Genomic DNA, 14,262 nt, shown 5'->3' on the forward strand with positions numbered 1-14,262 from the left:
CCAGACGGTCAACACAAAAATCAGATTGACTACGTGCTCTGCAGCCAAAGATGGAGAAGCTCTATACAGTCAGTAAAAACTAGACCAGGAGCTGAACTAGACCAAGACCAAGATCATGAGCTTCTGGTTGCAAAATTTAGGCTTAAATTGAAGAAAGTAGGGAAAAGCACTAGGCCACTCAGGTATGACCTAAATCATATCCCTGATAAATATACAGTAGAAGTGGCAAATAGATATAAGGAATTAGATCTGATAGAGTGCCTGGAGAACTATGGGCGGAGGTTCACAACATTACATTCTGGTCCCAAAGAAGGGCAATGCCAAAGAATGTTCAAACTACCGCACCATTGCACTCATTTCACCTGCTAGCAAAGTTATGCGCAAAATCCTACAAGCTAGGCTCCAGCAGTATGTGGACCGAGAACTACCAGAAGTACAGGCAGGGTTTCTAAGAGGGAGAGGAACTAGAGATCAAATTGTGAATATACGCTGGATCATGGAGAAAGCTAGAGAGTTCCAGAAAAACATCTACTTCTGCTTCATTGACTATGTTAAAGCCTTTGATTGTGTGGATCACAACAAATTGTGGCAAGTTCTTAAAGAGATGGGAGTACCAGACCGTCTTATTTGTTTCTTGAGAAACCTGTATGCGGGTCAAGAAGCAACAGTGAAAACTGCACACGGAACCACTGATTGGTTCAAAATTGAGAAAGGAGTTCAGCAAGGCTGTATACTGTCGCCCTGCCTATTTAACTTATATGCAGAGCACATCATGAGAAAGGTGGGGCTGGATGAATCACCAGTTGGAATTAAGATTGCTGGAAGAAATATCAACAACCTCAGATATGCAGATGATACCACGCTAATGGCAGAAAGTGAAGAGGAACTAAAGAGCCTCTTGATGCTGGTGAAGGAGGAGAGTGCGAAAGTTGGCTTGAAACTTAACATTAAGAAAACTAAGATCATGCCATCTGGTCCTCTCACTTCCTGGCAAATAGATGGGGAAGAAATGGAAGTAGTGACAGATTTTATTTTCTTGGGCTCCAAGATCACCGCAGACGGGGACTGCAACCAAGAAATGAAAAGACGCTTGCTCCTGGGGAGGAAAGCTATGGCAAATCTAGACAGCATACTAAAAAGCAGAGACATCACCCTGCCAACAAAAGTGTGTCTAGTCAAGGCTATGGTTTTCCCAGTTGCAACGTATGGCTGTGAAAGCTGGACCATAATGAAGGCTGAGCGCCAAAGGATTGAGGCCTTTGAATTGTGGTGCTGGACGAGATTCCTGTGAGTCCCCCGGACTGCAAGGCAATCAAACCGGTCAGTCCTAGAGGAGATCAACCCTTACTGCTCTTTAGAAGGCCAGATCCTGAAGATGAAACTCAAATACTTTGGCCACCTAATGAGAAGGAAGGACTCCCTGGAGAAGAGCCCAATACTGGGAACAATAGATGGCAAAAGAAGAAGGGGATGGCAGAGGATGAGGTGGCTGGATGGAGTCACTGAAGCAGTTGGTGTGAGCTTGAGTGGACTCCGGGGGATGGTGGAAGACAGGAAGGCCTGGAGGAATGTTGTCCATGGGGTTGCGATGGGTCGGACACGACTTCGCGACTAACAACAACAACAAGAGCCCTGAGAAACCATCTATCAAATTATATTCTGATATTAATGAACTTTGCATTCTATTTTTTCCCTTAGTACCAGCTTTGAACCTCTTTCAGCCTGAAAGAGGCCAAATGCAGCTTTGGAAAAGTTCTCAAAGCCCACATTGTATTGTTGGGCAGGTCCAAAATACCATCTTATTCTAGCTTCAAGCCGTTATTGCAAGTAACTAAGGTTTATTTAGTTAATAAGAAGTACTTGCGTGCTTCTGTTTTACTTACTTATTAAAAAAGATGCATGTTGTCCTTTTGGAATGGGGAAGAACATTGTACAAAATCCAAAATGACTAGTGGTGAGGAAAATGGATGGGGCCAGCAGAAAGTGTGATGATCCTGGACTCAGATAACTTGAAGGACAGTCTTGGCTCCTGAACCTCAAATTCTTCCCTCCTGAGCAATATTGCATATTGATGAACTGGCAGGGATGGGAGGGCAGTTTGCAGCAACAGTAGAAAATTGGTCCCCAGGCTATCCTCATTTGTCCCCCCTGCACTAAAGATGATTATGATTATTCGTATTTTATTACATTTCTATAATCCCATAGCCAAAGCTCTCTGGACAGTTCACAACAGAATATAAAAGCAATAAAATACAGTACATAAATAACCTTAAACATTTTTAAAATGTATTAAAATAGCATTAAAATACCAAAAAAAAAGACCTGACCATGATATGCTGTAACTGTCCAACATCATGGTTACTCTTTGGTTTTTGAACTGAGAGGAATCCAGTTTCAAGACTAGAAGTAGAATTTGTCTATATTTTTCTTGTGACTTAAGATTGTTTCTTTTGCTTGCAGATGTCATTATATATGAGAATATCTGGGTTGGAGAAATGATGCTACAGTCAACGTTTACTACTCAGTTAATGAATCTCGGCAGCTGTTCAACTATTAATCTGAATGAATGTGAGAATTGCCCTATCAATTTTATTTGTTTGTTTGTTTGTATTACATTATAAATTGGTATCATGAAAGTATATAAATATCCAAATGAATATTTGAATTCAATATTTTCCAAATTGTATCAAAGTAGTTGTATATATCTCTTCTCTCACAAATGTTGATAGTCTTCCAAATATGTTTTTTGGAATGAATTAATTTATTTCTTACATGGTAAGACAAGCATCTGTCCCCTTTACCTCCATGGTCTTGTCTTCTGTACAGTCTATAAGACCCTGTACAACCTCTACCCATCTGTACCCCAAGATCTTTATGAAGATATTACCATTCTTTCAGTCTGGGTTACAGACATTAGGTTCAAGGAAATCCAGGTAGAGATAAAATGATTACTGTAATTAGTTAATAGATAGCTTTCTGCCAATAAGAACTGAGAACTCTCTCATATCTAATATTAAAAAAAAAATTAGCCTATGTGATAGAAGACTGATAATTTCCTCCATAAACATATGGGATATTCCCAAAGTAAATGATATCTTTTAAAATATCGCTCATGGTCTATACTATATTTAGATCAGACCATTGTCTCCACAAGCAATCCATGTTGATCTAAAAGGGGGTATTTCCATTCTGTCAGGCTGAGAAACTCAAAATGCACAAGGGAAGGGGGATAGAGGAAGAAGGTCAGCTTAAGGAAGAACAGGTTTTCAAGGCCAGAAAAAAGGAACAGCAATAAGCAAGCATTGATATGAAGCTGAACAAGCCAATAAGATCTTTCTTTGCTTGAAGTCTTTCTTGAACACATTACTTCTGAGCTTATCTGTGCGTCAATGAAAGTACTTGTATAACTAAAATTTTATTTCTGAATTAAGTGAAATTGCTAATTATACTTTCAGGTGATACTTTGATCCAGAACTGCATATAACAAACATGCAGCCCATGTGACGCGAAGATTATTCATTTATTTACACACTTTATATCTAACAAAATTCCTAGGCAGTGGACAATAAGAAAAAAGTAATGCAGAATTAAAATATTTAAAACCTGATTATGATAGTATTTATTCTTTTCAAGGTTCCCATATAGTGGATGTTACTATTCTCCAGGATTTGCTGGCATATGTTTCTTCAAAGCATGCCTATCTTCAAGCAATCCCCCAAAGACAGACACAGACTCTGAACAACATACAACATGTTCTACTGGACAAACTCAAACCAGATACATTGGTACACTCAATAGTGAAAATTGTCAGCATCGCTGTGCTAACAGGTTAATTGACATTCTAATTCTAGACTTTGCTGTGTTCCCTTATAAATATTGGGGTGAAAAGGAATGAACAGAGCATATTAGTTCTCTGGCCATAGTTTCTTTGCACCCAAGGTACTTGCATCTGCTTCACCTGTCTGGCAGGAGGACCAGCTAAGCACTTGGATTCTGTTGGCCCACTGAGCAAGCAGAAGGATGTTCAGGGGGATAAAGGAGCAGCTGAAATATTTTCATACCTCAGAAAGGAGTCATGGGTTGATTTGTAAGACCACTTGGTGCTTCCTCCCTTGGGGAAAAAAGTACCTTGATTCTCTTCCCTGTTGAATCACCTGATTCAATAAGGCTTTGATCTCCTGAAATTAGTGACTGGAATTACTAGCTGCTTTTCAGAGAGCAGAAGTGGCAGCAGGTTCCCTTCACCTGCTCAGTTCTCACTACTGATGTAATAGTTTCTTTTTTTTTTTTTTAGAACTATTTTCTGAACTTTTGAAACTTTTTTTTACTTGGTCCATAGGTGAGCTCTCAGGATACATGATTATTTCTGCCATTCTGAAAGAAATACCCTTGGTTATAGTTTAAACAGATTAAGGCTTCATGACTAATATTTTTTGAAGTACCCATCTTAAAATATGGTTGCTTTAAAAGCATTTCATGTAGCATCATGCATGAAGAGATTTGTTGTTCATTAATTGAAAAAAATGCCATCTCTTCCATCTGCTCTTCCAACTGCATCTCTTCCATCAGTGGCTGGGGTCCAAAATACCAGGCAGCTTGTTTTGTGTGCCATGGGTTTAATTGTCCACTAAATTGATTCAAATCAGGTGTGTGGTGCACTTGATAGTAAAGATTGCTATAGCGAATAGTATCGCTTCATACACTACTTATTAACCCTCAGTTTGAAAGCAGGAACCATCCAGGCAATATACTATGGAGGTTTGCTGTTCAAAGAAGAAAAAAATGAATACCACTGGGTGTGCCCATGTCCTGAAACCTAAGGTAGCTTATTTGCATTGTAGCCTAAATTAGCATGCAAATCAAACAATGCTTACTAGGACTCTATTTCTCTAGCCTGGTTCAAATGACATGGCAGCACCTTGTAGGTTAATTAACTCTTGAGTTGCTGTGTAGAGGTCAGTATATGCAACCTCTAACTGTTACGTGATGTGAACCTTGCAGGCTAAACACCCCTCATGGTTTGCTGAATATTTATGTAAGGGTTTAGTCCTCAATTAATCCCTGCTGGCCAGGTTTATAGAACATGACAGCACCTAGCATCATATGACATAGTCCCGTGAGGATTAATTAACCCACAGTGGGTTGCCATGTCATCCATACAAGCTTGTTTGAAAAGAGAATTTCAGGAGAGAATCACCCATTAGTTTATCTGCTTTCCTAACTAGTTCTTTTTTTCTTAATTTTTGTCAAACACAGTGATAACTGCAGCAGCAACAAGAGTACAAAAGTGGGGGAGAAAAGAAAACTGAGCAGAATTTAACACTTCCATTTCAAATGTATACATTAATATAAGGAAACTACATATCTATATAAGTAATATAAGCAACCCACCAATAAAGCCAAGAAAATTGATGGTGGTGGGTGCTTATTCTTGCAAACTTGAAATACGTCTCTCTGCAGTTGTAAGGGTGCTCAGGATCCATTTTTGCTGTTTGTCTGCTCCAATTGTCATTCGTAACACCTTTGCAAATCTGACCATTTAAAATAGCAGGGCAGAAGCTATTTTGGCAGAAGTGTTAGGCAGAAGTGTAACTTTTGTTAGGCAGAAGTGTTCGTTTTTCCCTCTTGCAGATAAATTACATATCAAAATACTACTTTAGGTTAACTTGAACTTCATCTGGTATTTCTTCACCTTATTTTAAATAAATCATGTTTATATTTGTAATGTTTCAACTTTAGAGTCTGCATATAATTTCAAAGGAGAAAGTGAAAGAAAGATTATTTTAACAGTGGAACAAGTTAAGGATCAGCATTGTAACTTAGTATTATGGGGAGCTTTAACAGCCCATTATCCTCAACTTCAAAGGAAAAGAGGTAAAAGTTGTTTTATTTCATATATGTTCAATTATTATTGTCTGTGTTGTATTGCCATATTGCAGAAGAAAAAAGGAGAACCAATATGGAATGCCTATAATGTTGACCTTTCCATTCTCCCATTCCTAGTTTCATAGTATTTTTTACTGAATGGTGATGAGTCTTTGTAAAATGCCTGGCTGAACTTTCTACAGTCATCTTATTTTGCAGAAACCAATATCTTGTGTCAGTTTATTATAGAAGTAGCAAAATGCTGGCCATTATAAATGTCATGCCTTGTGGAAAGGGTGGTTTATAAGGCAGACAGCAACAGTTGCTTATCATTTTCAAGGTAATTTAATCTAGATGAGTAAATAAAAAGGAGCAATTAATGGCTCCTAATTAATTATGAACTGCATACAGAAATTAAAGAAGATGGTACAAGCTTAAATAAATTTGTGAAGGATTTAGTACTAATTATTAATTAAGGTGGGTTAAAAAGTACTAAGATCTCTGCTCTTTGTTGAAATAACTTCCAGTAATCAAAACATTCTTCTATAAAGTTTATTTCAAGCTCTTTTTTCCCAAAAAGGAAACAAAATCTAGCTAACATTTGTTACTCCTTTCTTTCTCTCCCATCAAATTTGCAATGTATTCTGAAGTTTGTGTCCTGTAATTTGATATTTTTTACAATTCATGTTTAATCATTAAAAGATTATATCTAGGATTTAAGATAAGACTTGTTTTCGGCTATGCAAATATCCCTCTCTGCTGGAAAAGTCTAAAGGGTTGATACTATCAGGACAACCAGGATCAGGCTGGCACTTGTTGCTAGCCTGGGATGAAGGTCCTGACACCTGAGCACTATAAAAGACTCAGACCAACAGCATGTGATGGCCATTTGTGATACTGAGCATAGAAAAATAGTTCAGCATGTGATACTCAGTATGCTGGAAATCAAACTGTTTACAAGACCTTCTTTAATATGTGAATGTGTCATAGGGAGGGGATGGTCTTCAGATACAGTAGCGTTTCCTTTGAACAGAAAGACATTTCAGTTTTGGCCATGTCTTAGAAACGTAGAAACAGAGCGAGTCAGAAGGGGCCTCTGGGCCATCTAGTCTGACCTCCAGCTCCAGCTGGCTCCACTCAGGACATGCCCACCATGTGCATGTCCAGCCTATCCTTGAACACCCGCACCAATGGGGCCTCAACGACCACTCGTGGAAGCCCATTCCACACCCTCAGGGTCCTAATTGTCAGGAAGTGCTTCCCAGCATCTAAATGGAACCTTGGCTCCCTGAGCTTTGCTCCGTTGGAGTGCGTCCTGCCTTCCCCTGCAGGGGAGAACAGGTCTCTACCCATCTCCATGTGACATCCCCTCACATACCTGTATGTCGCCAACAGATCCCCTCTGAGTCTCCTTCCCCAGGCTGAAGAGACCCAGTTCCCTCAGTCTCGCCTCATACCCCATCCCCTGCAAACGGGCCACCAACCTTGTGGCCCTACGCTGCACTGACTCCAATCTGGCTATATCCTTTCTGTAATGAGGGGGCCAGAACTGAGAATCTGTGCTGCATGGAAAATCCATCCAATTTCCTGGTTTTGGCTTCCTGGACTCTGGTCCACTTTGCAGCAGCCAAGAGTCCAAGTTCCTAGTGAGCACACCCAGCATTCACAGGGCACCTGCCAGGAATTCAGCTCCAAGCAGCACCTCTGCTCACTGCTGCCACGGGTACCAGCAAGCAGGGGAAAAGGCTAGCTTCTGGGAATGGCAGCTGGTGCTTCTGCTCACAGCTCCCCTCTTTCACATCCTGTAGCTGCTCCTGATGGCGAAGTTTGCTGGAAGTGCAACTGGGAGCCTGCAAGCATTTGTCAACTTCCGCTTGGCTTGCTTTGTAAGACCAGGCTGAGCAAAAGAGGAAATCCTCAGATTCTGGGGAGATAGGTTGTGGAAGGGTTTGTCGCAACCCTTCACAGACCCGCGCAAACTTTACCATCCACACCTGGACTTCTGGTGAGACAGATACGTTTGGTGGGCAAGATAATGGCATTTCCCAAGCAAAGTGTTGTCCAAATAAGGCTCGTGTGTGCGCACTTTTGTGCTTACTCAAAATGTTAAATAGGCTTTTAAAAACATTTTAAGACTCATAAAGTTTTTTTCAAAAACTGAAATTTCACCAAGCATCCTCCCTGCCCCCTTTAAATTATAGGTTTATTCCTCTCTGAAAGTACAATATTCTATCCAAAGCCTTCCACAAATATGAAGAGTAAAATGGAATGCAAAATTCTAAGTGGTGATATTTTTAATTTATTAGATCATTTATGGGAATTTAAATATTTGTTCTCAAAACACAATCCTGTCTCTGGTGAACTTGAGTTGCACACTACACCATGGTCAGTCCTCGAGTGTCTTTTTGATGATGACATAAGAGCTGTTGAATTCAGGAAGATGTTTGAAATTGATATCAAACCACTGATGAATGTTACTGTTCTTGCTGCACATCTGGAAAAGAAAAGTTCTGGTAAGATTCTTATCATTATATGGGGGGTCCCCCCTTTTATTTTTATTTCTGTTTGTTCTTTTGGCAGGTCACAACAATTAAAAATAAAGCAAAGTACTTAGCATGCAAACCAAATATCTAACCAAATTGAAGTCACTTCAGTAATCCTTCTGGTTGGATGCCAGCCAGAAGGCAAAAATGTTAAATGCTCTTTCAAAAAGTATACAGAGCAATAGGAGATGGAGACTCTACTGCTCTAGGGCTACCATTAAGAATGTCACTACCCATGTCTCTATTGTTCTGACCTGGTGCAGGGATTTTACAGCCAAGCACTGGCCTGTTTCGGTGCCATAGGATTTTTCAGAGCCCAAGCTCTGAGTCCTTGCCATTTTAGACTTAGGCCTCTGAAGGCTGCATCTCCGACCACACCACACCCCTTGTAGATGGCCCAGAAAGATCTGCCCTTGGCTGCTTCTCTGAGGACGTAACTGGGTCTCAGAGAGGGCGAAAAGAGCTGTGCTGCAGGCAGGGAGGAGAGGAGTCTGAGGACATCACCTTACATTTGTTCCTGCTGGTAGCCCTGCCTTTTCCCCTCCCACTTCCCAGTGCTAAATTGAATATTTCAGTACATGAGCAAGACTCACGGTGCCACACTCCACGCACTGGATGCATGTAAGCTCAGTCTGGAGGCTGATGTGTATCTACCTCAGTGCTTTGAACTGGGTCTTTAGACTACATTGAACACGCACTTTTGTTGTTGTTAGTCACAAAGTCATGTCCAACCCATCGCGACCCCATGGACAACATTCCTCCAAGCTCTCCTGGCCTCCACCATCCCCTGGAGTCCACTTAAGCTCACAGCAACTGCTTCAGTGACTCCATCCAGCCACCTCATCCTCTGCCATCCCCTTCTCCTTTTGCCCTCAATCGTTCCCAGCATCAGGGTCTTCTCCAGTGAGTTGTTCCTTCTCATTAGGTGGCCAAAGTATTTGAGTTTCATCTTCAGGATCTGGCCTTCTAAAGGGCAGTCAGGGTTGATCTCCTCTAGGACTGACCAGTTTGCTCACCTTGCAGTCCAAGGGACTCGCAGGAGTCTCCTCCAGCACCACAACTCAAAGGCCTCAATTCTTCGGCAAGGATAAATCGCACTGAACTCTGTGTCACTTAGAGTACACATGAGTACAATGATTATACTGCCGATCTTAAATTTCACAATGGTACAAGCAGAACTCATTATCAATCTACTGTTAGCTTGCAACCAGAATACTCGAAAAATTGTGATCGACTCCTTTTTGTTTTCCTAGGAATAATTCGAGTGAAGGCCTGCATCTCACAGATGAAATTTACTGTTCCTTCCTCTCCATATGAGGTTGTATTTGATGCTAATACTTCACTGCAACAGATATTCTCTTCTCTCGCTCTGATCACATATGTGGGCTGTGCAAAATGTGGACTTGAATTACAAACAGATGATAACAAGATCTTTAAACAGTGCATTAGCTGCTTACCCTTTAATCAAGTGGAGGTATTCTACAGGTAATTGTGTGTGTGTGTGTGGCAGAGAGATTAGTAGCATTCCCATTAAAATGCGCATCTTCCCATGACACATCTGTTCTGGAAAGAAATACATTTTATTCAAGCTTCTAAATTCTTTCCTTGGATTAAGTTATTCTAAGTGGTTGTTCTTTTTGCAAAAGAATCTTCCTTAATGACGCACTCCTACTTTGAGAACCAGATTAAGTAATTCTGTTTGCTAACAGTCGGGATAGAGATTTTCTCTCACCCTGTTCTTTCTGATTTTGCATAAATGGCCAGTAGAAAATTGAGAACACTTTGTGCTGTTCTTAGTTTTTCACTGAGACTTAAGGGATAAGTGCTTTCTTCTTACAGATGAAAAGGTCTTTGGGCAAGTTCCAACTGTCTGCCTATGAGCTGGAAGGGCAAGTGTGCCATACCTTATCGCTGCCCATAGCAAAGGACATCTTGTGCCCTATGGAAGGAGCCCTTTCTGGTGATGGTCAAAGGCTAGGTTCTGGTGGCCAGTAGGGACTATGAAGTGGCTGTGTAGGTAAATGCACAGACGCTCCTTGGAGCAGGAACCCGCCCATCAAGTTCCTACTCCTTCCTGAACTGCAGACTGAGAATCACCACCAGGGATACTAGGGATGTTTTCATGAGACAGCCTCTAAAATTCGCCCAAATAAAAGAAACTTTGCAGCACCTTTATCCTCATTTGTTTCGGACACAGGTTTGGAGCCCAGAATAGAGCTAGAGATCCCATAGCCCCCCTGTATGCTAGTCATCAGTTAGCTTGGGTTATGAAGAAGGTGGGGGAGGTCAGCAGGACTCTCCTTCCTTTTTTCTTTCCTGGGATCAAAGGAAGGGAGGAAGGGAGTGAGTTCTGGGGGTGGCGGGTAGGGTAGGAGTTTTCCAAGTGATTCCCCCCCTACATGTTCCCAAATTGTTTCACTATAGAATTCCTGACCCAATCTAGTGACAGCCTTTTAGGGCTCACCCATCTTGAACCCCCATGAATCCACTACATGATTTTTCCTTCTCCATCCCAGAATAAGCAGTCAGATCTTCTTAGTGACTGCTGATCTGCCCGATTGGCAAGAAGGTATATGAAGATGCAGTTCACAGCTGTGCACAACTGTCCCTGACTCAGTGCCAAGGAGCATCTGCTGCTCTTGCTTGTTTAGTCCGAGCTTACTCTGGTAATAGAATTTTTATGCGTTGATGAGGAGCCATTTTCTGTTGCAAAGCTGTGCTATGATTTATTCTTGAGATCCTGTCCTTACAGACTGCACAGAAACAGCACCTCTTGCACCACACAGAACCTGATTTTGAAACTGGCTCAAACTGACACTTTGAATCCAGGTCTAAATAGTTCAGACAACTACAGTTCAATCTTGTGTCTTTTCTTATAGAAGTAACTTCCACTGAAATTATTATTCCCTAGAAAGAGTGCTTAGGGTTGCAGTGTAAACACACAAACACTCACATGTGTCATTACACAGTGAATACAAGTGCTGCTTGCACTATTTATTATGTAAATGTTGAAGGTGTTCATGGTTTTACAATCCTGGGAGAACATCAGGTTTTTATGTCTATTTGTTTATTCTGTGTTCTTTCATGTGTTTGTGGCATTGAAGGGCTTCTCCTCAGTTGTTACTTTATACTACCAAAATAATACCTGGATAAGAACATTCTAGTCTCAAAGAAAATGTGGGTAATAGAACTTTAGATGGACAGTGCATCTTTGAATTGAAAGTGTGGCCCACAGCGTTGTTATTTTCATTACTATTGTTTTATTATTGTGATGTGAGTTGGAAATTTTGTGTCTAACTCCTTGGAATCCTTTTTATAAGAAGGTGCACTCTGGCTATTTCAAAAAACAAATGTATTATTGTGGTTACTAGGCATAATTTATCTCCTTGTGCAAATAAGCTTTGGTGATTTCCTGATTTATCAACTGACAGATTTATCAATATGAGTGCTTGACAGTGGCACAAGTCCTAAATGCAAGAGATTTCTGGGTATAAACCCAATCTGGAAATCATTTGGAGCGACAGTTGATTGAAAATTAGATACTATTCCATTTTAAGAAACCAGCAGCATCCCACTAAATTGTTGCAGCTATTTCTGCTGGAAAAGCGAATTCTTCACAAACACTAGGGGGCAGTAGGGGATGGGTTGTGCAGATTTCTCCCTTCTTTCCTCCTCAAATGCCTCTGACTATGATATACCACAGTATTTCATATTTGAACGGACTTGCCAGTTGGAGGCTTAGCTTATCTTCTGACCTTTGCTTATTTACAAAGCCAGGGTACAAAGAGGACCATGTACACACTCTTAAAGCACTTGCAGATACCACTGGGGCATTGCCAGTTTTCCATTTGGCTGCACCACTATGTCGGGTCCCCTGGAGAAACTTTTCTAGACTGGGGGGTGAAGGGAGCCCTCCAAAGTTCCACTGCGCTGAAAGAACACGCACAGCTCTTCGGCTCCTATGCCAAAATCGACAGCACTCAGAACAGGGTAGCTTCTGAATAAGTAGTTTACATTGAACGTATTATATGACTAGAACCTGGATTTATATATGGATCATTGTTTTAAAAAATATGTGTATGGATTGTCCAGAAGTGAAATTAGTATTCTGACATCTCAGGGCAATAGCTGTTGTATACTCTGAATGCATATGAACACAAGAATTTTGTTCTGGATTTTGGCAGATACAGTGGGAAAACCTGAGGTACGTACATAATAAGCAGCAGAGCTCAGGGCATTTCAATCATCCAGAGAAAAGGAATATAAAACTGGTTTACCATTACCTTTCAGATTAGCTTTGATCATTGAAATCCATTGCCCAGGAACACTTTTAAACGGCACTTTAAGGTTTTGGCGGTTCGCTAGAGAGGAAGAGTCCCATAAGAATGAGGCAGTCATAGGGACATTTTCCTATATGCCTGTACAGTGTATGCATACTATCTGTACAGTGGCTATATTGAAGAAAGTTTTGGTTGATGATAGGTCACCTCTGTCAGAGAGGGCAAGAGCTGTGTAATAAGCATTCCAACGAATAAAATTGATCTTTTCTTCCAGTCTTAACTGACCCACCATTCAAATAGTCAGTGCACATGCAAGCAAATGTCAGGTTATTGAAGTAATATCCCCTGTTTTTGTACAATATAGTTTTGTACTAGTCTTTTTGATAAGGCTACAAACCTGAGACTTTTCAGTATGCTCGTGTATCTGGTTACATCCTTTTAACAAATTAATCTTTACTTAAATGTGAATGAATCACCTAACAAACATAGATTTGTTGATGGGAAAATATTGGATTTGATCTTGATTTTAAATCATTGATACTTGTCTCATTTAGGAATCTATATGCAACAATTGAGTTAAAATTACTTTTCCCTTTCCAGGCCTATTTAATTATCCCTTGCATTTCTGTAGCTAAAAACAGTCTACAAAAACTAAAAATAACAGCCAGTTTTCTATTTCAAAAAGTGAAGTTTCTTGTCTGTGTGTCTTTTCCATGTTAAGATATATCTGAATTCATTAATATCTGAAACACAATTTCTCTGATTCTTGGCAGTTGAAGAGTTTCGTTTTTTGTTTTAAATCCACATCTTTGTTTTGAACATAACTCTGAGGGATTTTAAATAAGAAGAATTTATGGTTTTTCAGACCACTAATAGATGGTCAGTAAATTAGAGAACTAGGAAGAATAAGCCATTTTTTCAGAGAACTTTTTCGCATGGAAGAGAGAAAATTGAGATCAGTACTGTCAGAGGCACAGAACAGCTGTACTCCTCAATAGCTTTCCCATCCTTTACTGTTGCATCTCATACAAACAAATTTGTGGCATGATACCACCACCACTAGCACCACTATTTCTAGGCAAAGGTGTGGGGCAGGGGGATAAATAGCATAATAGCTAAGTGGCTAAGTTGATGAGCACATGACAGAGCCTTTTCAGCAACAGCACCCTGACTGGAACTTTCTCTCTTGGTAGATCAACTTAGTGGGCTGTAAAACTGCAGTGTTCCATCTGGCTCGGTATGCATTACTTTAACTGTCAGAAACTGGCTACACATTAGTTCTGCAGCGCTGCAAAGTCATTTGGCATATAAGAGGGAGGAGCAGAAAAAGAGGAAAATAATCTAATGATTGAGAAAACAATCCGTGGTTCGCTTGTTTAGCTGCCAGATAAACCCTAGGTACAGCAACAAACCTTAGGTAATTGTATGATTGAATCAGGCCCATATGTGAAGTTCCAATATTTAAAATATAATAATTGTAAACAAAAGAATAATGGACACGTTGAAGGCTGAGCGCCAAAGGATTGAGGCCTTTGAATTGTGGTGCTGGACGAGATTCCTGCGAGTCCCTTGGA

At 40.5% G+C, this 14,262-nt stretch overlaps 1 protein-coding gene across 6 annotated transcripts in view; it reads left to right on the top strand.

The window, feature by feature from the left end:
* The window catches only part of SHLD2 (shieldin complex subunit 2), a 45,144-nt gene that overhangs the window by 27,775 nt on the left and 3,107 nt on the right, over positions 1-14,262 (top strand). For 5 of the 6 annotated variants that reach the window (XM_044420372.1, XM_044420373.1, XM_044420377.1 and 2 more), the window contains 5 exons: positions 2,461-2,568; positions 3,634-3,828; positions 5,740-5,874; positions 8,172-8,378; positions 9,662-9,893. In XM_044420372.1, the coding sequence (XP_044276307.1) occupies positions 2,461-2,568; positions 3,634-3,828; positions 5,740-5,874; positions 8,172-8,378; positions 9,662-9,893 (877 nt within the window). The remainder of the gene's footprint in view (positions 1-2,460; positions 2,569-3,633; positions 3,829-5,739; positions 5,875-8,171; positions 8,379-9,661; positions 9,894-14,262) is intronic. The other variant, XM_044420376.1, reaches the window with a different exon arrangement.

This window comes from Varanus komodoensis, unplaced genomic scaffold (assembly GCF_004798865.1).
Source record: "Varanus komodoensis strain SLA01 unplaced genomic scaffold, ASM479886v1 scaffold11, whole genome shotgun sequence".
Taxonomy (NCBI): Eukaryota; Metazoa; Chordata; class Lepidosauria; order Squamata; family Varanidae; genus Varanus; species Varanus komodoensis.